The 24,680-nt window shown below is 40.4% G+C and overlaps 1 protein-coding gene across 7 annotated transcripts; it reads right to left on the reverse strand.

Annotated features, from left to right (window-relative positions):
• Window positions 1–719: 719 nt before the first annotated feature.
• LOC121594142 (facilitated trehalose transporter Tret1-like) lies at window positions 720–23,461 on the reverse strand. 7 transcript variants are annotated; one of them, XM_041917148.1, is made up of 3 exons: window positions 23,405–23,461; window positions 4,242–4,395; window positions 720–2,238 (listed from the first exon to the last, which is right to left on the reverse strand). In XM_041917148.1, exons 2-3 carry the CDS (start codon window positions 4,323–4,325, stop codon window positions 805–807), a joined length of 1,518 nt encoding a protein of 505 aa, XP_041773082.1. In that variant the 5' UTR covers window positions 4,326–4,395; window positions 23,405–23,461; the 3' UTR covers window positions 720–804. The 7 variants fall into 7 exon arrangements, with proteins under 7 accessions (XP_041773082.1, XP_041773079.1, XP_041773077.1 ...); XM_041917145.1 differs by lacking the exon at window positions 23,405–23,461 and adding an exon at window positions 6,857–6,949; XM_041917143.1 differs by lacking the exon at window positions 23,405–23,461 and adding an exon at window positions 6,139–6,949.
• Window positions 23,462–24,680: the final 1,219 nt, after the last annotated feature.

Here is a 24,680-nt window from a genome sequence, read left to right on the forward strand (position 1 = left end):
AATAAGAATGGATGGGAAAGCAAAAGGAGCTAAGTGGAAGAAAATTAAAATTATATATATACACACAAACTATACATATACCTAAACGTATATATATATATATATAAAGAAAGCAGGAAAAAAGCAAACAAAAAGTAACAATTGAGGACAAACCAAAAAACCAAAAAAGAGAAAACCCAAAACTGTTGTACGTCACGTTATGTTTTTAATTTTATGATCCTAAATAAACGATTTTTTGATTGAAATAATAAACTGTGGCTGTGTGGTGAATTAATTTTTTTTTAACTTTTGTTTAATCAACGCTAAATGAGTAAGTGTAAAGAAAAATGATAAAAAAACGGAGAAGACGAAGAAAAAGAGCAAGAAAACAAAGAGAATGAAAACACAACGAAAATGGTGGAAAACATCATCTAAAAGTGAAAAAACAAATTGTGGAAAAACAACTCAACAAACAAACGTAAGTAAATAAAGAAAGAAACGTACACCATTACTTTGAAATATTTAACATCTTTTATTTACGCTTGAACATTAAAACCATCAACAATTAAAGTACAAAATGGCAAACAGGCGAATAATGACTAATAACTAATATTACTTTTATCGTCTTATGTACTACGATTTATTGTTCATTCAACTATTTAGCTATCTTTTATAAAAAGTGAACATAAAACAATGAAACAACGTAACAAACTATTGAACAACAGTAAAACACAACCATAAACAAGAAGCAATAAAATATGCACTTTATATTATCTTAAAACTAGCTAGCACTGCCAATCAAACGAGTGAAGACTCTTTCGGCACTCAAGCGATGGTGGCAATTCCGTTCGGCGGGCCAGCTGCCTGTCCACCCGACGCTTCCGCATCCTTTGCTTTCCTTCGCCCCCGGCGGAACTGTTCCTCAATCTCCTGCAACGTGCGATTCTTCGTCTCGGGCAGTATCACGTACAGCAGCAGCGTCCCGAGCAACGAAATGACACCATACACCAGGAACGTCCCATTGATGCCAACCGTCGCAAACAGCGTCGGGCCCGTTTTAATCACCGCAAAGAAGCACACGAAATTAAACGACGACGTCAGCCCCGACCCGAGCCCGCGCGTTGCGACGGGGAACACCTCGCCCGTCATGCACCAGGGCAGCGGGAACAGCCCAATGCCAACGAACACGATGTAGCTGATGAGAAAGACGAGCGACAGCCAGGAGTAGTTGCGGTACAGCGGGATGCTCGTTTGGAAGTAGAGGAAAATGGACAGCCCGATAAGCGAGACGGTCGTGCCGACACCGCTTGCCATTGCCAGCGGACGCCGACCGACGGAGCGTAACAGGATGCAGGCCACGAGCGACGTTACTACGCGCACCAGATCGACGATCAGCATTGCCAAATATTCGTTCAAACTGTCGCTCCCGATCGTGGTCTTCATGAGAGCGATCGAATAGAACGCCACAATGTTGACGCCCGAAAACTGCATCGTCGCGAAAAACACTAGTAGCGTGGCCAGTGGCATGAGAAACTCACGCCTTCGATACGGCGAGCTACTCTCAGCTGACGAATCCACCTGCGCTGCATTGGCTTTCTTATCGTCGCTCTCCGTCCTTGCCACCATTGCATCAAACTCTTGCCGACTGGCCGGATCGTAGCCTCTCAGCCAGCGGAACGATGATTCCGCCTCGGCCCGGGCACCACGTGCAAGCAGCCAGGCGGGACTTTCCGGTGATACCAGCATCAGCAGATAGGCAACGATCATGAACAGCGAGCAGAGCAGGGCGGCCGTCTGCCACCGAAAGAAGGTGCCGAACAGGTGGGCCAACAGTATGCCGCCCGATACGGCGAACGTTACACCGGCCAGCAAGATGCCCCGGTAGCGTGGATCACTCGTTTCCGCAATGTACACCGAGGCCGGCGGTCCAACCAGCCCGCAGCTTAGCCCGGTGATGAACCGGCCGGCAAGGATCTGTGGATAGCTGCCAGCCATCGACAGCACACACCAACCGATGGCAAACGATACGTTTAGTAGGAGGTGAGCGGATTTGCGGCCGCAGCGTTCCATCAGCAAGCCGCCCAGAATGCAGCCGACTGCCATCGGCAGCGGGGCCATCGAGGCGATCCACGATGCTTGATCCTCGCTGATGGACAGTTTGCTGCCCGGTTGCTGCAGCTGCGGGAGTAGAATGGCCGAGAAGCCGTTCGTCATGCCGGCCGCGGCACTGCTGATGATGGGACCGGAAGCTGCCAGCACCTGCAGAGAAAAGGGCAGTAAAGGTTGATTATTCATCACAATTCAGCACATACAGCTGTGAAAAGTGAGTTTGGCTTCTTTAGAGCTAGTAGGTCTTACAGGTGATGAGTCACAAACGTAGCGGAAACACCATCTCTGGCCCGGGCTACAGCTCCAGTGAAATTGAACGTGATTGTTTGTGTTTTTTACTATATTTCATTAAATATTTATCAGAATATGGCTTATCGTACACCAAAAGAAAGGCAATTAAATTCTCCAACCATTCTGACATATTGAAAAACTATAACATATATTGAATTAATAAATTAAATGCATTTTCTTGTGATTCCCCGCTTTATTCACGGTAATAATAAAGGTCTGTAGGGAATGACAAGGAAATGCATTTAATTTACAGGGTTTTCCAAGTCACTTTCAAACGTAAACATTGGTATTCACCGCGTTAAACATGTTAATCCACATCAATCTGATATTTCATTTCCATCATAATAATTGTTAATTTCCTCAGCATGATTTTCAACACAGCTCAGGCTGGATTGAGTTTGACAGTTCTTTGTTAAGTGTTGAAAATCATGCGTTGAAACTGAAATTTCACTTTGAAACAAAAAAACCCTTTGACAGCTGTTGAAAAACAGCTTGGATGCGGTGAATAGTGCTGTGCACAATCGAAAGTGGCTTGGAAAACCCTATATTACATATTTCAATATTTTTTAACAGGCAAAATAGTTGGAGAATTTAAAATCCTTTCTTTTGGAGCACGGGAAGCCATATTCTGATAAATATTTAATGAAATATAGCAAAAAGTTGCAAAATTTCTCGTTAATTTTCTCGCTAGGTTTAATTAGACCTTTAAATGCAGTGTGGGCCACTACACTCACTAAAATGATACTACACTCAACTTTCTTGCCGTTTCTAGCTAATACATTGAGCAGTTCCCAAGCTCAACATATAATTTAACCGCAAAATCCAAAGGTAGCTGAGAGCGATCCAAACGTAGCTGAAAACGATCCAAACGTAGATGAAAACGATTCAGACGTAGTTGATTGCGATCCATTCTTATGGATTGCGATCCATAGCAACCGGATAACGATACTAACTCAATACTAACTCAATTTAAAATAGGAGTTTAAAATGAAATTTGAGTAAAAATAACTACAACATCGTTTGATAATTCAGACAAGATAACTAAAATGATACATAAGAATAAGATTTGTACAGATCGTTTTCATTCTACATTATGGCTACAACTTACTATTGCCTAAATTTTTTTCGCATTTTATAATGAGGCCAAAGTGAATGACTTTATTTTTATAATTTATGATAATTTTTTCATAAATTCGAGTCGACTCTTCATAGAACTCATATTGGCTTGGCGTATTTACTTTTAAGCCTTTTTGCCTAACTATCACAGAGAAAGTAGGATTCCATGCTTGAACTTTTTTTTTTCATTTTTACAAACTTAGTCGATACTCAGAAATATTAGCTATAGAATGGCATCAAAATTGGTTTTTTTTTTCAATTAAACGTTAGCATAGCCCTAAAAGGTTACAAAATACTGCGAAAATGCTAAGTATATCATCAACTTAGTAACCGACTGTATTTAAATAATTTTTCCAATTTCTTTACTTTATCATTTGAAATTACGTCAATCAATAACGTCAGAAAAATCTAAATATTTTATCCACAAAAAGTAAATTGTACATAACTACTGCTTGAGACTAAATCTAAATAACCCTAAACATACAATTTTCAACACCCTTCAAAGCTAATTTCTTGCGATATGTGAATACACCTATTACACAATCTCAACGCGATTCAGTTCAAGCTCCTCCACAACAGCTGCGCCACAATTTAGTATCCTAAACCATTCCTATCAACAGCGCCGAGCGGTTGTTGACTCATATCATACCATCCAAACAACTGCTGCTCATCTCACCGTTCATCTTTTTACGACGATTTTTGTCCGGTCTGGCACCATAAATAACACTCTATTTGCACACACTCACCTGACGGGCCAGCGGAGAAAAGCGTTTAACAACATTGCTCTCGATGAAAGCGTCGTCCGTCGCCGGAGGCTTCTTGATAATCATGATGATGCGACTGGCCAAGCGCGCCCGGCCCCAAGCCCCAAGCGAAGCGAAGACGATGATGTGCCTAATTCTGGAGACAGAAGACAAACGAAAGGGAAGGAACACAAATGCCCCTAAGTAAGTGGCAAACAGGAGGTACATGAGTACAGTAAAGTATCCCATAAGCGGCTGCTCATCACGTGGATTAGGTGGGGTTGGAGATGAAATATAATGCCCAGAAATAGTGTTTTGACCCACATTGATAAGGTTGTTGGCACGCTTTAAAAAAAATAAAAGCACGGTGCGCTACTAACGGAGTCAATGCACTCGAATGCGCGTCAGCGATAAGACGGCACTGGGTCAAGAGGGACGGTACAGTGTATGTGTGTGTGTGCGCCAGTGCGTGATTGCATTTAGATGACTGATCTAGAGAGGTCAATCATGTAGTGGACGAGTCAATCTAATCAAAATAAATTATCATCAAATTAACTGTCGATTGAGAGGAATTGAAAATTAAAGTCAAATTTAACGTTTTTTTCTGCAAACTATTTAAATATCACATGGAGGTATTTTAAAATAAATCTTATCATCTACTTGACTTCAAATTCAACTAGAAAGGCCCTCAATTCATACACAAAAAATGTCATTGAGCACATAAATAAATGGCTTCTCTTTCCTTTCTTTCCTAATAGCAACACATTTGGTTAACAAATGCTCGGTGCTTAGGAGCTCCAAAAAGCTTCTGCTCGTTGCGTCATTAAAGCAAGTTACTATAATTAGAATGCACCACATGCCCAGCAAGCAAATGACACGCAAGACAACCCCGTTAAAGCTTCAAATGTCAAAACTGATTTGCCTAATATTCATTTCACGGACAGTATTTCCGGCATAATGCATTGGTTCGGGGGCAATCACGGCTGCTGTTGCTGCTGCTGCTGCCGCTGCCGCCACTGTTGCTACTTTCCACGAGTCGAACCATTAGTCAAACCACTTACGAAACCAGCCGCAGTACAGATAATTGGTTCTGTGCATTTGCATGATTTCGTTTAACAATTCAAATTTAAAGATATGAAAATCACTTTCAGATAAGCGAGCGGCTTAGAACGATTTGATATGTTTTATTTCTTTTAGAAACATTCTATAGCGTCATCTGCTTGGTCAAGCCCGCTGGTCCATTGAAATATATACTTTTTAAGAGGTCGTTCAACATAATAGGTTTTTTTTGCAGAAAATATGTTTTTTTGTTAATCATTTTCTAATTTTTTATGCTTTTATTAAAAAAATTAACTTTCTTTTTTAACACTAAACTGTGCAATAAAACAGAATAAAAGAGTTCACATGTTGGCAAAAAATCTCACATAAATCTAACCCGTGCACCTATTCGCCAGTTGCAATAAATCCCCCAAATGTGTCTGCAATATCCCGCTCGAAGCACACGCTCACACACACACACACACACACACACGACAAGGCAACAACAACAACAACACACTCCAAAACAACAATAACCGCCCAACCGCTGCTCTATCACGTAGCCCACAGACGATCTTCCATCATCGATCGAAAAGTCCGGTTCGTCGCCCAACGTAACACCGAAATCGTTGTCCCCTCGTCAAGAGTAAAAAAACGCACCCAAAATGAGGTCACGCGAAGAAGCCCGGTGTGCCGAAAACGAAAACCGAGCGCCACACACACACACAAACACACATTTCGGGAACGAAACTAAAAGTTGCTTTCTCTCTTTCTCCTCTCCAAAACTGTTGTAAATGTCAAATCACTCGGGCCGCGAAACCGTGCCGTTACCAGGGCAACTCATATGTTGGATGATGCTTACCGGTAGCTTTTTTCGCCCACAAAAGGTAACTAGATTCTTCACTCGTAAGTCTGGCTAGACGCTGATCCGCAACAACACCCCAACAATAGCACCGCTCCTTCACGCACAACCACCGTTGCGCATCAAAATCATGCGCGATTGCATGCGCGAACTGATGAAGGTTAATCGCCGAATCTTCACACACGACCACAGCTGCAGCTTAATTGTTTTAATGCTGTTTGCGATCTGGTGCTGACCGCCACTTCCTACCCGAGGTCACCCCGTTTTGCCCGCGCTGCCGGACGGTCGACCAAACATGACCACACTCCGCACACACTCAACGCACCCACGACGGCTTGCCGCAAGAAACGCGCATCAGCATTCCGCAACCAAGCGCTCTTGAGGCCACCCCACCGTACTGTTTTTGTTGGCGTTATTACTATTATGTTACTGTTTACACCAACAATGGCGGATGTTTGTTAAGTAACGCGGCTGTGCGTCCACACTCCACAGTGTGGCCCACCTTCGGCGCAACGAGCGTCGATCCGCTTGTACACGCGCCCGCACTTGTGGTCACTGCTCAAGCACTGTACTGGAGCGCACTGTTTTATGCACACGTTACTCGTAAAAAACTTGTTTAAAAAAAAAACCCCGTGTAAATCACAATGTTGATATTATTTCCGTTTTCGCGTGATTTGCTATTGATTGTGCAGGCATAATAAACTGCACCACAACTCACTTCAATCAGACGGCGACAGTTGCGTACACCCCGTAAACGAGTATCGAACCACCACCGATCTCCTTTCACGATCGCTCAACAATGAACTGACCATTCGCTGTGCGCCACCATCATATACCGTGAGCAAGGGAGCACGTTTCACGCCGCGTTATCACTGCAACGCGCTCTCCGCCTAGCATAACAACCGCGTGCTGAGGGTTCGCGCTCTCCACACCAAATCTCCGCACGAAACGCACTCGAAAGTGCTTTCTTAGCCTCTCGCATTGTTCGCATTGCGCTTTATGCTCTCTAACTCGCGCGCTCTTCACGATCTTTTTCGTCGGTTTTATTTAAATGGGAAGAAAAGGAGAGTCTAAATTTCGTGAGGAATCGGGAACGTTTTGTTACACCTTTTGTTGAACAGGAATTGTTAGACAATTTCTCTGAAAATGCAATGGTCGCCAGCTGATCGTACATGAAAGTAAAAGGAGCTGCTTGAAGGCAGTTTGATTGATTACTCAATCAATTTACTGAGTTGCCGGATGCATACAAAGGGCGCGTGTGAAGCGACCTCGTTTGTGCCTTGTAATTAACTTAATAGGATTGTTTATTTCTTATATCAGTTGTGTATATGTGTGTTTGTTTTTTCATCTAAAAAAGATTTTTTTGCGATGCATAAATACAATAACACTTTTCAATTTGGTTCAAAAATTAAATAGAATATTATTACACTTATTATTATTATTATTACTTTTTTATAAAATAATTGAGAGTACAATGTTTTATCTCCAACTTATAGACAGTTTGAGGCAAAATCTTTTCCGGTTTTGAAACCAGTCTTCAGTAGCACCTTTTACGACCCCGATTCTACAAGCTGTGCTAATCAAAAGGACAAACTTTCATTATTGATTTACTAGTACTGGATTTGAATTAACCACACACGCTACTGGACCATCAGGCCGTACCTTGAACATGCTACCTCCTTTCCTGTACACACACACAAAAAAGGAAGTGTTAATGCTTGGTAAATACATAAATAAATTCGGTTTCTTTTGCTTGCGCGCCCACATTGCTCAACAGGCATTCCGACGCGTGTAATCAGGAACCATTCGACGAATCGATGCCTACTCTCAGCTGGGCTAGTGACTGAGGCTCGTGTACAACGGCGCGACAACTGGCTTTCGCAAATCTTATTATTTATTTTTCAACAAATATCACTCCCGCCTTCATAACGAGAGATTTATTGCTAATCGATTTTACGCCGTTCCGGACCGAACTCGCATCGCATAACGATGATAGCAGTAACAATTAGCATCTCGAGTCTCTTATGCGAAGCCTGTGGGGCTTTATTTTTTGCACTTACACTTACACTTGTATGTTCATACAGTGAGGAGCTGTGTGAGTTTATGTCTGAGCACTTTTGGTGTCGTTTGAATTTAAATTTATTTTAATAGATCTTCACTGTAGGCTTTTACAGGGTTTCCCACGATTTATTGGTCAGTTCCCATGATTTTTTGGTGCGTTCCCACGATTTTTTGGTCGTATCCCATAGATTTTTGGTTCGTTCCCATAATTTATTGGTATTTTCCGATTGGATATCAATACAATTGGACCAAAAAATTCTGGGAAACGACCAAAAAATCGTGGGAACGCATCAACAAAATATGGGAACCCACCAAAAATTGATGGGAACCGACCAATAAATCGTGGGAAACCCTGTAAGCAATCTTCACTTCAGCAAGTCAGTTTTACACCAATAACTTTAACAAATATTATTAAACTATAATTAATCATTTCATACGTTCTTCTATTTGGCGTAACGTTCCACGTGGCATAACTTGCCGACATGGCCTATACAGGCTTTCAAAACTTATTCACAGTACTAAGCAGCCGGATAGTCAGTCCTTGCAACGGCAGGACGGTCCAATCTGGACATGAACGAACATGATAGGCATGTTATTAAGTCAAATGAGCTGACGACTGTACCACAGCATTGCCAAATTCAATTTGTCGTATTCATACATTCGTAGTTTTGTCCGTATCAACCGGTCTGCCCATAGTGGCAGACTACACGTGCAAACGGCAACATTTCAAACGTTCAAAATGAAACATTTCAGCATATTTCATGAAATATTTCAAACGGTCAGTTTATTCAGTTGTATGCAATAAAGCTGCCCTCGAAGAATACACTGCGGCCTAAAATTACTGAAAATGATGATTTTTGTTTGTAGTTTTAACATAATTTGGTGTACAAAATAAAATAAGGAGGAGAAAATAATTCTAAAATATAACATTATTCTGCATAATAATCATAAACCACTGAGGGTGTGTTAAGAAGAGTGAACAATAGCTGAATGACATTTGATGAACTTTGTTCCTTTTAGAAACAATTTGTTCAAGACAAAAACGGGTGAAAATTACAAACAAAAAAGTCGTCCTTGCAATCCATTTGCTCTTCAAAATAATTTTCATTTTGTTTTTCTCTTATTTATCCCTTTTCCAACTATTCCACCTTCGCCGTACACAGATTAGTGCACAATAATCAGTGCACTAATACCCCATGGAGGTGCCGGTCCTCCTCTCCCTCTTGCGGCACATAGATTAATAGGAAAATAGCATTAGCAAGCTGACCACTCCCAGCTTCTCCCAGCCATTCTTTCACTCCTCTCCTTTATTACATCACACTACCACGGAAGCATTTCCTTACATTTTCACCTATCGATGAAATACTTTACCAGGGTAAATCTAAACCGAACGAAACATCCAGCACTAAAAACACCGACCAACACCACCACCACCACCACCGCCGCCAGTAGCGATTGCAGTAGAAAGTATGATTATTTTATTAAATCAATACCATTATGCGGTTATGTGTGCGGGGCTGGATCAGTGTATCGTGCCATGATTCGACCAACCACGCCGGACCTACCACGAACAACAACAAAACGCCCCGAAAAGAAACAAGGCTCGGCCCATTCTCGGGCGCAGGTTTTTTTACCCTCCTCTTTCCGTTGCCGCTGCTGATATGAGCGAACGTACCCTTTCTTTAGACCACACTGAGCATTGGTTAGCTTTTGTGGCAGCTTTCTAATTGCCGGTAATGTTGCCTAATGATGTACTCGATGGAAAGAGGCGAGGAGAAGACCAATGGTAAAAAAGTACACATTCTATATCGAACGCAATTCGGTTTGGTTCGGGATAGTCACCGTCGACCGTACTGAGGGGCGAAAAGAAATGGAAATGGGCTTTACCCATGTGCAGGGAATGAAGTATCTATGACGTGACAGAAATTACTTCACTTATATTTCACACATAATTTACATGAATAAACATTATGCTGTGCGTTCTGCTCGGGCTTATCGCAAGCGACGAGCACTCCATCAAGGACGATCGATCGATAAACAGTATATTAGCAGTTGCAATAATGTGAGAAATAGTATGGAGTAGTTTTTATTTCCTTGACTCCCAATCAAAGAGTTAGTCAATAGTACCTTTAGAAGAATAAATATTAGTGTTTGTTTTCTTATTTTATATACATTGTACTTTGTGCTTTTCAAAACAATCACATTCTATACCTCATTTTTATGATTTGTATTGATTGATTGTTTCTTTCTTCAAATTCTAATTGGTTTTTCGTCTTATTAGAGTTTTTCTTTCATATCTATCCAGTCATGTACAATTTTGCTTAGTTATGAACTAAATTTCAAATCAAAAATATCTAATCTTATCATAACTTCAATCATTACTGTTCAACGAAAACTAATCTTATCACCTTCGCTTTACAAAACTAGAACTAATCTTCCCCCCTTTCTACAACCCCATTTGTTGGCGTGTGTTTATTCAAGAAAACTCCAACATTTCAAACCCACCGACCGCACTGCCCACACAAACTAGGCTGTTACTTACCGCAAGTAGCACCCACCAGTCCCTCATTACGGGTGAAACAAGGAACTGTGCGGCCTATTGCTATTGGGGTGGCCAACCAACGTTCCTGAATATAAAATGGCTAATGAACTTTGAATCGTTATTTCACGTGCAGTGGGCTGTACCGAGCAAAAACTCTGCCCACACTACGGCGGCGAGGCAAGGTCCTGCAAGGAGGCGGCCATTCCATCCACCTTGCTGCGGGGGCCAGTCACACTCTGATCGATAGCTGGCGTTTCCTTTTTTTCTTCCTTCCTTCCTTCCTTCCTTTCTGCACCAAAATATGGCTGAACTACTACAGCAACGGCAACGACAACATATGCTAGCAAATCATTTGCCCTGGTCTGATGTTTTGGCGTATTTGAAACCGCTAGCCGAACCTCTTGCCCATCCCTCTGGTGAGTCCCGTAGCAACACACCACGCAAATCGCCATGAAATTACATTGCAGTAGAACCCGTGTATGTGTCTGTATGCGTATCCTTATCATCGGTACAGGGATACCGCCCGCGTGGGGTGGCAAATTACACGACTCACGCGTGGCAGCGTGATTCGGGCAACAAACAGGGTGCCTTCCCATGGCGCCAATCGTGTTGAACGACCCGGGTCGTGATCTAGGCACACCAAACATTACGCTTTCGAGTATCTTCCACATGTGTGTGTGTGTGTGTGTGTTTGTGTGTGTGTGTGTGTTTGTGTGTGTGTGTGTGTGTGTGTGTGTGTGTGTATGTGTGTATGTGTGGTTGTTAGTAAAGTGTTATGTAAAGTTTTCATCGACTGCACACGTCCACCAGCCCTTGTTTCAGCGTTCCTGATGTGTGGATTTTTCCAAAGGCTCAAATTAGTGGGCCCATATCTATCCTTCCACCCCACTCTTCCCATTTTCCGCTTTGTCGGTGGTCAACACGAACGTTCCAATTTAAAAGCAATCGGTGTATCGCATGCTGAAAAGCGTAATCGCCCTGACCGGTTGATCGTGGGGTGGGTATGAGGTAGAATTTGAATTAAAAAAACGGACCTTGCTGCTAACATAGAAGAGGCAGGATAGTTTATCAGAAAATTATGCATACTGTTTGAGGTGCCTTTGGCTAGACTGGGCAGTAAAATAAACAGTGATAAAGATTACACGAAGATTGGACAAATCATTTCACTTTTTAATATCTTAGGCATCGTACGATTTCTTACTGAATTTGTATGCTTTACAAATCATATTCATCTCAATAGTTTTAATCTGGTTATAATTAATTTGCAAAAATAAACCAAACCAGGGAAGGGGCAGTCTCGTGGTACAGTCGTCCACTCGTACGACTCAATAATGTGCCCGTCATGGGTTTTAGCCTTTAGGTTTAGAATGGAGCCTTTCCTCCCGTAGCAAAGATTGACTATCCGGCTGCGTGGTAATGAATTAAGTCTCAAAAGCCTGTATAGGCCGGCATATCTGCTTAGGACGTTACGCCAAGTAAAAGATTCAAAACCGAGAAACTTGAAAGAATAAAAAAAAAGTTTGACTCAACCACTGATAGCTATGGAACAAAGCATTGTAACGTCCCGTCCTCAAGTATGATACTAATTCTGATGATGAACTTCAATGTCCTTGTATGTAAATACTCACAGTACCAAATACCTGTTCCTGTTGCTCTCGTGGGGACATTCGCTTCAAATTACGATCATTATAATCAATCCTGTAATGCAGTAATGCTCTCTAACATGTGACCAACGTCACTTCCCATATAAAGGTGGACGGAAAACTCTAAGGGCGTTTACAAGGGGCTTGCCTATCTCCTATTCAATCTGGCGCTAAAGAAGGTCATCCGAGGCTCGACAGTGAAAATTTGGTGGCTATTTACTATTTAAGTCAACCAAGATCCTGACTTACGCTGATAATATTGACATCACTCATCTGAGCCTCTCCTATGTAGTAGAGATGGGCATTTCGGTTCTTTTAAGTGAACGTGAATGAACCGAGACGTTCATTGCTATGAACGTGAACGTCATTTCGGTTAATTCGTTCTTTTGCAAACGGCAATACCTTTAAAGTCTGTGAATCGGTACAATATTAGAACATCGTTAGAACTACAGATTAATCTTTTGGTATGATTGTATGAAAAGCAAGTCAATATTGAAAATCTATTATTTGACCCTAGAAAACGATTCACACAAACAGTTTGACCATTTCTTGTTTTTTCCCTAAAGTTGCGAATGTTGTAAGATTTTTTTGTTCATTATTTCATAATGATCATGAATATTTGCACTCAATATCATGTTTTTTTTATTTCGATGAAATAAAAAAAACCATTGCGTTCTTTTCTCGTGAATCGATTCATTCTTTTTTTTTCACGTTAACTGACTGAACCGTACGATTCTAGTTCATTTGGCACACCTCTACTATGTAGCTGAAGTATGCCAAAGGATCGAGCAGGTCAGGCGACAGACAATCTCAAGTTGCAGATAAACAGGCAGGCAGATCAAATCCCGACTTACGTATGGGTAACGTACGAATATGTTAGGTCACCTATCTCGGGTCAAAGGTTAACACCGACAACAGCTGAGCAGTGCGCAAGGGTGTTGGCGGCAAACCGAATATTCTACAGCATGAGAAAGCAGTTCACCTCAAAAGATATGATATCTTTATAGTATCGTTATACATATAGCCCATGCTGTGACATAGACACCTGCGTAAGGATAGCCACGTTGGAGAAGAAGATGCTCAGAAGGATAATGGAGGTGTCGATACAACGACGTACTACGAGTACCAAATGTACGGTGATCTTACTGTCATGCAGCATTTCAAGATTGCCAGGCTCCTGTGGCTATATTATACGTACGGATAATCCAGCCTGCGAAGTCCTTTAAGTCCATCCACAAGGACAGTGTACAGTGGTAACATCGCTCTGCATAAACCATAACCACCAAAACCGATTCCATTGTACAATAATCACGCTTTACGTACTTGTCTAAACACACCCTATACAATGTCATTATAAAAATGGCTATTATACCTTCCTAATGATAGTAATAAATACTGAATCTGGAATTACACATTTACGGCACTAAATATAGCAACACCTGTACTTATCGCAAACAATCGCATACGGCCTGGCCAAGCACTGGCACATAAACAATCATTAGCATCTCAAGCAATCAAAGGCTCTGTACATCGATGTAGCATAACAATTTGTAGCCCCTTTTCTCAATACAAAACCACCAATAACGAGTTGACTGCTACAAAGGCCCTTTACACAGGGTTCCAAACACATTTCATTACGTTCCTTGCCTTACAAAAACTCCTCCAGGCCCGAGTTCGTTCACATTTCGCTGACCGTTCCTTATCCTAGGCTTATGTACAATGAGCCCCTTTGAGCAAACGGCGCCTGCTTTGGCGTAAGCGCGTTCCTTAACTTCCTTCCTTTGGGTACATAACGCTCGGTTTGGCTTTTGGGCTTCAAACGGAGGTCCTTACCGCTTTTTCTAGAAAATGTAGCTCCTTTTTAAAAAAAAAAACACACTTTACGTACTTCACCGCCTGCGTTCTCCCTTCTAAGGAATGTCTCGTTCGTGGGTCGTTCGTTCTATATGCTAATCCATCGTCTCGGGGTACAAAAAAGCCACAAAACGAAGGGAGGAAGACTCCTGCCACAGAAACAAAAGCCAGTTGCCAACATGCCGTGATTGGGATTCATAAAATTTTTGGTCAACCAATGACCGGACGGCCTCCAGCTCCCTTTCCCCCAAAAACAAGACCGGAAGGTGAGGACGTACGTAAAAAAAGCAGACCCACACACATACAAAAGGGCTCTTACCACAACGTTTACCAGCTTTTGCGGTCTATGTGGCCTGTGTTTGCAACATAAATTCGCCATATTTATGCCCGCAAATAAATCACATCAGCCCCAACATTGGTTCAGTCTGTGGTTGTTTTTCGTTTAGTAAACGATAACTTTGCCTTGTTAGAATGACGTTTAACATATACTTTTTTAATAAAATGTTGAAATATTTTTTAGACAAAAAACTCAACTTAAATGCTTTCATTTGAATACTTCACCTTGGCGTAGCTCCTCATAAATCACCACCTTTCAAATAATAGAAAAGAAAATCAGTTCAACCAAAACCAATGAGCACACTTTGGGTCAAACCTGAATTAATGGCCATTTTCATGAAACAGGCTTGCCACTGGGGCTCATTATTCAACGCCAGCGTGCGTTCTTTGGGGCGGTCCATGTTGGCTCCACACCACCCGTAAGCTTTACTGCGTTGGAAAAAGCGCACAAGCATACGGACACGGACGGAAAAATACCCACACAACCCAACACCTCGTGCCGTCATCGTTTTGATTAATTTGTTCGCTTACAGTCACGTCATGTCACAGTCAGTACTGTGCAGCGTCCTTCTGTGTCCAACGATTTCTTCTGTGCTGGACAATTCTAGAAACTTGGTGGAGCGTGAGCGGGAAGAGCAAACCAAAAAACGGAACACTCCCTTCAACCGTCATAAACGTTAGCAGTGAGTGCTTTCTTCTTGCTTCTCTACTCTCATAGTTTGACGCTTTTTTTTGATAGCAAGGATTTTTGTCTCTTTCATTCACTTTCTATCGTTTTCTTCCAACCCTGGCCCCAGCCCCCATCTCGATCGATTCTGCTGTTGAGTTGACCGGCAATAAAACAAACATTAAACCAAACACGAACGAATGGCTTCATTAATTCCGAATTTACATAACGAAGGAAAAAGCACTCCACCTCCCGCTTCCTTTCCTCTTCCTACTCCTAATGTTATGAAATTATTATAAGACCTCGATGACCTCTCTGTGACGATTCAACCATAGTTTGCTCGAATGATTCGATGTGGATGTGAATTACATCGAATCTTGACAGAACAGTAAAAGCATTCGATAGTTTATAGTTGCAAATTATGTTCAACGATTATTTTTGTTTATTTATTAATTATTTTTGAAGAATTCAAAGGAATTACAGGAACATTATTTTTTAGAACAGAACTCTATCCTCAAACACGTTGCACTTCGGGAGTTCAAATTTTCCTATCGTCGTTCAAATGTCGATGCTGTTTGATCATAGCGCCCTCTGTTGGTTGGTAGCGCTACTATGCGGGTCTTGCGTTCTCTTGAGCTGCTTGTATTTGTATCGTAAAACGTTTTATGTGTACTTAATAACATTTAACCAATATTAGTTTCCAATTATACATTAAATTATCAAAACGAAATCAATTTATTTCTTAAATATTTTCATCATACATTTTACATTCCTCTACACCAGCGATGTCAAACTCAGTTGACCCCGCAGGCCAAAATGCTACTGAAAATAGTAGCACGGGCCGCAACCTAGTTTTTATATGATATTATATGATACAATCAGATCATTGGCAGTTCTTTTCATTTCATATTGAGATAATAGTTACGTTGCAATAGGTAAAGCTTCGATATAAAATTAAGTAGCAAAATTAACGATAGCTGGTAATTTTCCTACATAGAAATCCTCATTCTTATTACGGCGACGAACAGAATCATAAGGCCACCTATAATTTATCTAATCAGATAATTCTTAGTAGGGTGCCTCATGGAAAGCTTGAGATCATTTGTAGCATCCTATGAAAAGTAACAAGTGTTTGTGCTGACACCTGATGACTTTTCTGTTTTCTACACATTTTGCAGCATTGGTATGTTCTAGGCTGCAACCATACCTAAAGAGGGTTTCGATCTTTTCCAAAATAATATGCCAAGAAATGTGAGGCCTTGTATTTTTAATAACTGTAGGTTGAGTGATTTTATTAATTTTTCCAAGTTTTTTTCTTCTGGAAATTGCTTGTTTGGTAACTAAACATCATGATTGATTGCTTAAACATAAAAAACTAATGTTCCAAAACCACATACCACCACCACGGTTTTGTATGAGTTTCAAGGTAAAACGCGAGATGTTTCTTTGAAAATTTTATCGGAAAGGGTATAACAATATTTTCATTAATTTTATAACCTTTGAACTAACATTCTCCGGCATTGAAGAATTATTTTCAACAAAATAAACATGTTTCATTTTTCTTCTATAACTCGATCAGAATTGGAATTTTTGACTTTTTTGTGCATACATACTTTTGAGGAAATACGATAAAAACCGACAAGGTTTTATGACGTTTAGTAGAGGTTATCTGACAATTAGTAGAGAAACCTGGGAAGATGAAAATTTCCTCATCGTTCAGGTGTTCGGAATTGACTGACATGTACTGTAGGATAAATTTTCTATTGTTCTATTAATAAATTTTGGTTCAAGTGGTCGTGGGCCACACCAAAAATCTTCGCGAGCCACCAGTTTGATATCTCTGCTCTACACTATCTCTGCTTGCAGTAGATCACTTCCTCTAATAATTTTCACATTTCTCACAACCTCCCGCTACGCACAATCTAGCATAAATCATGAGCCCTTTTTTTCACCCCTTAAACCTCCCAATTGTTATCTACCGTTGCGCAACCGCAGGTTTGCAAAAAGCGCAATAAGTTGTGCCATTTCACTGCTTATCATACGCCAAAATGAGAGACATAACCAAAAAAAAACCACGTGACAACGCCTTGTAAGCGTCATATCAAATTGTCTCACCACAAGCTCTAGGCGCTTTTACTTTTCACCGCCGGAAAATGACCCCTAAAAGAAGGCCGTTGGGGAAAGATTTATTTATGCTAATATCAATGACGTCAATGAACTACATCTTAAGCCGGCAGAAATCCGACAAACTCAAGTGTAATATTCTTTAACTGTTCCATTGTACTGCTGGGCGTGGTGGCAAAAGTTGGATAGAAAACAAGAGAAAAAAAACACTGCATCACACTGCATTTATGAGTGACCAACTGCCAGCAGAAACACTTCTTTGGTTGTTGAGAAAAACATTCAAATAGAAAATGATTTCAAGTATGTTTAAGAGAGAGAAAAAAATTGTTTGAAACCACAGCATAACAACCAACCTTAACTAACCGGAAATGTAACACACAAAAAACACAGCTCGCCTAAAAGACATTAAAATCATTTCCCTTTTACGCTGCAGCTACACCAGCATTTCAACACACCTTCACCTCCAACGGTCAAAACTTTTCAAACATTCTTATGCTCTGCGGACGAACGAATGCACCCGAAGAAAATGCACCCAAGCGCGAAGTAAATTAAATATTCCATCTTTTTTTTCGTGTTTTTCCTTCCGTTCTCTTCCACGTAGAAAAAAAGTGTTCACGATCTTTCGGTAGTTAGTTCTATGCACTTGAGCGTACGTCAAGGGAATGATTTTAACCGTTGAAATTAATTATCCTTCAAACCCCTGGCTGAAAATGACCAATAAAGGTGATTCTGTTCAGGAAGAAAAACTGAAAGTAACTAAGCTTCAAAGTGTGTTGTTTGAATGTTTTGAATTAACTTCATTTATTTGCTCCAGTTTCAGCTATGAGTCACAATTAAACGAATTGAATGTAAGAACAGGAAGAGCCACCTTGCCAATAATACGTATTTCGTTTATAATATCCCTCTCTAAATCCACTTACCTGCTGAGCGACACACGCATACACACACACACTCACAGCTGCAAATGCAATCTTCATCTTCCTACAAACCTTGCGCACCTTGCGCACAGGCGATAGGCAACGGTTTGCAAATGCACCTGACGCCTGGCGAGCCCGCCACAATGTGCCTTTGCGCACAGCAGGCGAAGGCACTGTTTTGCACAAAGACGCATCGCTTACGCAACCAAGCGGAACGAAGACGAGACAAAAAACGCAACCAAAGAAACAGAGACAGTAGTCTCCGGCCAAGGACAGGTTGACGGCGGGCAAAAGGAAGCGTACCCGGCTGACTCAGCAACAGCAAGGCAGCAGCAGCAGAAAGGACGTTCAAAGCGAAGGACAGATTGACCGTTGAACGGCACGCGCCTGATCGCGCCACCAGCTGATCGGGGCTTGTTTTTAGCTTATCCTTTTATCGATCCTGTTTTTTTGCTGCAGGTTTTATTATACACCGCATGGCAGATGTTTTGTTCAGCAGGAAATTTGTTCCGAATTAAGAGCAACCTGTTCTCGGCGATGCTTTGCTTAAAATGTAATTTAAATGTAGTTGCACAAACAATCCCTCTTTTTTGCTTCTTTATGTTTCATGCTTGTAGTTTTTATTAGAACATAGAAGAATTTGTTTAAATTTGAATGTGAGTTGTTTACTTTTTTGTTAGCTTATCATTAGAAAATATTCAAAAACCTGCCATTAAATAATATCATTTACTTTGTAACGGCTTTCATACCTTCCCAAAACATATTTGACAGCCTGTGCTTAAGGACCTTTAATAATTTAAAAGCCCCTAGCTTCATGTCTTTCCATTACCATCCACGTAAAAACATCCTTTTAAATTTGAGTTTTTGTCTTTTGGTCTCTTCCTATCCTTCTCCCTTTGAAACTATTTTTAATTTTCTCCTCAAACAACAGGTTACAAACAGCTAGAAACCCCCTTTCCCGCACAAAACACGGTCCACGGTTAACACAACACGATCACGAGACAAGAGAGAACCTGCTACAGCAGCAACGTGCAACCAGCAAAACAGAAAATCAACGATCAACGGTCAACGGCGGCCACACTGCCAACGGTCAACAGCGGGGTTCAAAATGCCACCACACAAGGGTCGTGTTCCGCATGACGGATCCGCTAGCCGCACAGGTTGTTGTTACTGTGCGCACGCGCAAACGAACAACACTCGCGGTGCGGAAGTGACCTCGTGCGTGGATTAAGGATACGAAACCGGGATACGAACCGCCGGCACCGAAGGCAAAAGTCACTTGTTACGCATCACACGAGCAGCTGGTGGAATAATTATCTCCCATGTTCATCCCCTACCACATTCGGGTCCTTTTGCGCAGTAAAGCTTTGGCGGGACAAAATTCTTTCACATTAACCACACTTACTGAGGACCTTCCCCTTCCCCAGACACTTTAACTGGAGACCAGTGCGTCATGTGGGCACCCTTTAACAACCCTCATATCCCAGAGTTTTCGGTTCTTTTAGTGTGTGTGTGTGTGTTTTTTTTTCGCTCAAATAGTGTCATTAGCAGGGTGATATTTTAGGGGTGACCTTAACTTGGTACGCTTCAAGGAGTATTTCGGTAGGAAGTGCAGTGGTGCAGCTACTGTGGCGCAACACATGACACTGTGCGAATGGTTGATACGGTGAGAAAAAACGTTGATTTGGGGGAAGGGGGCTTTTGAAAATGTTCCTTCGAAATCCTGGGAACCTCAGGAGTCAGTTGATATTCTGTTTAAACAACATATTGTTAAACCTTTAACATACGTTAAGAAGGTAAAGGTATTTAATTTGCGTGTGAATTTTTTTATCTTTCGGGCATACCATATGGTTGTGGTTATTATCACTGTGGTCAAATATTATTCATTCATTTTGTTTTACGCTCATAAAAGCGTTTAAAATTGGTTAAGCTGTAGATTATTTTAATTAACATTGAAGAATTCTGATTTATTATTATTAATTATTTTATTAATTATTTATTAGTGAGTACAAACGGCCTTGTCGTATTGTTGTATATTAGTCATTATTTCCTCTATAAGCCTCTTCTCCAAACATGTTCTAAACAATCTGCAATTTACTTTGATTATTAAATATTATGTTATTTGTACTCTTTGGTAATTAATGTATAGCCACACTTCCGTATGAACTTTTTTTACTTCACTTTTACGAGCATTTCGTTAGCATTTCTTCCAATCGAATTCAGTTTTTATTTACTATAAGCCAGTATTCTAATCTCTGTCGAAGAAGAACTAATGCAGCTGCTGCCTTAATACAGCGATTCTTTTAATATACATATATGAGTATATGAGTAATGTGCTGTTCAGTATTCCGCTTGTCGGATTCCTTAAAACAGAGGGAAAGCTCCTTTTTCGCTCATGTTTTATAATCGCTCGTTTCCGTTTTTGATGCAGTTTTGAAATGGACTGAATGTTTATTGCCTAATGCTCCTTAATATTACTGTATCCAGTTGAACTGTGTGTTCTTTCAATCAGTCATTTGGGGTCAATTGGATCAGTAAATCTGTTAGAATGTATCGAAACCTTAAAAAAAGGAATAAATCATTGTATGATATGTATGTTGTTTCGGACACTCCTGAGGCAGGCCAAGACCGCAAAGCGGTTGTAGTGCCGGATAAGTAAGTAAGTATGATATGTTGATGTGTGTTTTAAAACATACAATTTTTACCACGGCTCATACTTCACACATGGTCATGTTTTACAGAGAATACAAATGCTATTAAATATAGAGACGTATTTTTCATTTTAAATATACTTCAATACTTTTGACCACACATTGTTTAAATAAATGTTCGGTGGTCTCTTTTTGCCTTTATAAAAATCCTATACGGCATGATTATCATCTTGCTGATGTTATGCTCAATCTCACTTCGCTTGTTTGCGACCACGGTATGTCGATAGACGACAAACTTACATTTAATTAACATCTTGAAAGTATATTCGATAGAGCTACCAATACTCTTGGTTTCATAAACCGTGTAACTGCTGGATTCTCAAACCCATTTTGCATTAAGGTATTGTATCGTTCTTTAGTTTCCCTGAATATGATACTCGATGGTGCATTTTAGGCCTTGATTCGGATCTGAAAAATCGGATCGTCATACAGCACATGGTCGCTTCAGCTACAAAATTCTTGATGGCAGCATTGGCGCACCGACACTCCTTGGATCATTGGAATTGTATGCACTTACAACACAGTTAATAGTGTGTAATACTTTGAATGTGGTTTATCGTCGTACTGTGTTTGTATCCAACGACCCTTTCCTTACTTGTATTCGTGTATTTAATCAAGCATCTTACCCTTCCATCCCGTAAAATTCCTACAGTTCTTCCTCTACTCTTCCCTCCCTCAATCTTAGCGTTCATACGAGCACTCGTCATAAGGAATTATTATTACTTTTTTTTACTACCTCAAAATACATATTACTTCTTTACTTTTTCAGTATTTTTCACTTTCTAGTTTACAGTTAGTATCAGATTAGGTATTAATAGGTTTTGGTCATTATAAACCTCTCTACGTTAGCAATCATATAAACTGAAATTGAAACTGAATTATCCAGCATGCAGATTCACATATTTTCGCACATCTTTTCAACATACTTCAGTATCCTTTACCGAGGAATACTGAACAAAAGGGACATTATGAAAATATGACCAGCATCAATTAACGTTTCTTGTTCATCTAAAATGTTAAAGGTATAATCCGTTGCTTTTCTTCGTAAAATCGAGTTATCAAAGTGCTCTTATGTAACCAGCTCTGTTACACATTGGCTATTCGCATTTGCATTTGATATTCTTTCACATGGGTTTTGGCTACCAAATTCGGCCATATATGTACTCAGCCCACCGTGGTGGCGTGTTTAGTTATGTGAATGTGAATTACAGCTAAAAATTGCCTCAGTCTTAAACAAGCACCCATAGACACACACATACACAAGCCGAAAATTTAACTCTTGATACCTTCATTTCGCTTCCCAACACGGTAGTCACAAAACGCCCCTGCCACCAGTTATCGATCGACATCGAACAGCGTCGAAAAAAGTGCTGTACCATAGTTTTGCTAGTTGTAATCCATAGTAAAGAAAAGCATAAAAAACCAACGGCAATCCACTGCACTACCCACAAGCAACCGAAAACCATTCTAGTCGCGGTGCCTCAAACATGCTACCGGATGTCCGCCCTTTTCTTGCACCACATGTTCCATCTCTTCCCAGTCCACATTCCCACCATATAAAACCATACTGTGGATCGAACTTTCCTTCCATCGAACCAACGGAGCTCGCAAAACTGAAGGAAATGTTGCCCGCCCCATGCCTATGCCATTCCCATGCCGCTTTCGTCCTTTTGGAGCCCCGCAAAAGGTCGAAGCTTTCACTCTAATTTGCCACCACACGAGCGGCGAATGGTCTGAAACCACTGTAGACCCGCGAGGCTCTAATCTGGCAGGACAATCAAAGTGTTACCAACTTCTTCCTCTCTCTCTCCCTCTCTCTTTGCACTTCCTTAACTTTTTCTTCAAACTTTCACCCACTGTTCCGCCCCTTAGGAAGAGTGTGGCGGAGCTTAGGGAGGGAGGGATGGAGGGTGACGATGGAAGTAAGAACTGTAAAACAACCGCTAGGACCCAGTCAGTCTTCGAAAAAAGGAAAAAAAGGAGTTCCCTAAATATGCACGCGAATAGTTCATCGTCTAATGAAAAGTTGGTTTTGGACTGTTGAAAGCTTCGATATGGTCGTGATCGTGAATGGGGTGATGGGTTATGTACATAGAACTATGGTTACCTTACGGAAAGGTTGTAATAAAGTGGTATTAGTGAGCAATATTTTACTAATTAAACCTAAGGAAAAAACATAACGGCAAATATTTAAATATTGATTGACTTTGAATGTGTTCAATTTTCAAATGCCTTAGAAGACGTATAATTTACACAGAAAGCTCTACTTTGTACAGGACTTTTTGTGTATAAATTCAAAATATTAGTTTGTTAATGTTAATTAATTAGTTAAAAACAAAACACCTTAACTGTATCAATAAAAATATCATTTAACTGAATTCAATTTTATCGAAAAACTCCTAAATCCTTACCCCAAATACCGCCCTACTGTACTCTTCGGTCAATAACTTTCGCGCGTTGGCCACATGCTCAGAGAAGGGCTCCGCTTTTGTTCCCTTCATCCATCCACAACGATACACCTCCCAGCTGGCAGATTACGATCTAAATCGCCCTGTGGGAAATGGAGGACGCGAAGGTAAAAAACACACACTGTAAAACCCCTACTACTATCAACAACAGAAGCAACAACAGAAATAGCACCAACAATTTCCCTCCACCCAAACACGATAACGCGATACGCACAAGATGTATTGCTTCCGTGCAAACTACTTTCGCCAAACTGTGTTTCTCGCAAATTCTAGAGCTGGCATCTAGAGGGAGTTTACCTTTGGCACACACGCAACAACACACACATACACACGCGCGTAGTTACAAGAAGTTTCACTCGTTTTATGCAAATGGTTTGGCGAACGAAAGGAAACTTTACCAATGGACGGGAGCGTTTGTAGAACGATTAAAGAAAACATACGTTTTAATGCATGCGAATATGTAGGAGAGTGCGCTGGTGGAATGGAATCGTTTCGAGCGATAATTGCACGTACAATGTGTTTGAAGTTTGTAAACAGCCGATCATTCGTCCTATTTTTTGGGGTGTTGTGGAGATAAGATAAGGAGCGGAAAAATAGAATTCAATTGTTTTCGTCTATCTTATTTATGGTTATCTTGAGCTTATATACCTTTAAAAACGATTTTGTATTAATAATAGAAGAAAAATGATTTAATTTAGTCGCATAAAAGCTATTTTAATCGTGAATATCAATTTAAAATAATTAAAAGTAGAAGTAATAGTAATTAAAAGAAGAATCGAAAAGGTTGAATTTGGTTTAGCAATTTCTTTAATGTTTCTTTGGTAGTTGTTTTAAATGAAGCTGTGCTAAGTGGTGGAAATAAAAAAATATATATTGTTTAACAAAATAATGACGCACAAATATAAAAAAAATCCAAAACAAACAGCTAAACAGGAGATAAAACAAAGTGCTACAATTATTGGATTTTAAATTGTTTGATTTTAAATTTTCTAACTAAAAATTAAATTTTTACTTATGAAAAAATATCGCCAAGACACTTTTGTACCTTAAGACAATTATACTAAAGTTTTCTCGTAGGCACTAATCTGTCTTTAAGAGCGTAAAAAGCTCAAATAGACACACCAACATAAACCAACCAGAGTGTCAATCTATATTTTCTAAAATATTATTCAACTTTAACGTAAATTTTAAAATATCCTTTTACTCCTAAAGCAAAGCA

This window comes from Anopheles merus, chromosome 2L (genome assembly GCF_017562075.2).
Source record: "Anopheles merus strain MAF chromosome 2L, AmerM5.1, whole genome shotgun sequence".
NCBI lineage: Eukaryota > Metazoa > Arthropoda > Insecta > Diptera > Culicidae > Anopheles > Anopheles merus.

What these genes read in the sequence shown, in the direction of transcription:
- LOC121594142 (XM_041917148.1), bottom strand. Translation starts at nt 4,325, where the DNA reads ATGATTATCAAGAAGCCTCCGGCGACGGACGACGCTTTCATCGAGAGC. An exon ending in TTTCTCCGCTGGCCCGTCAG is followed by an intron (nt 2,239 to 4,241) that starts GTGAGTGTGTGC and finishes TTTTCTCTGCAG; the next exon opens with GTGCTGGCAGCTTCCGGTCC.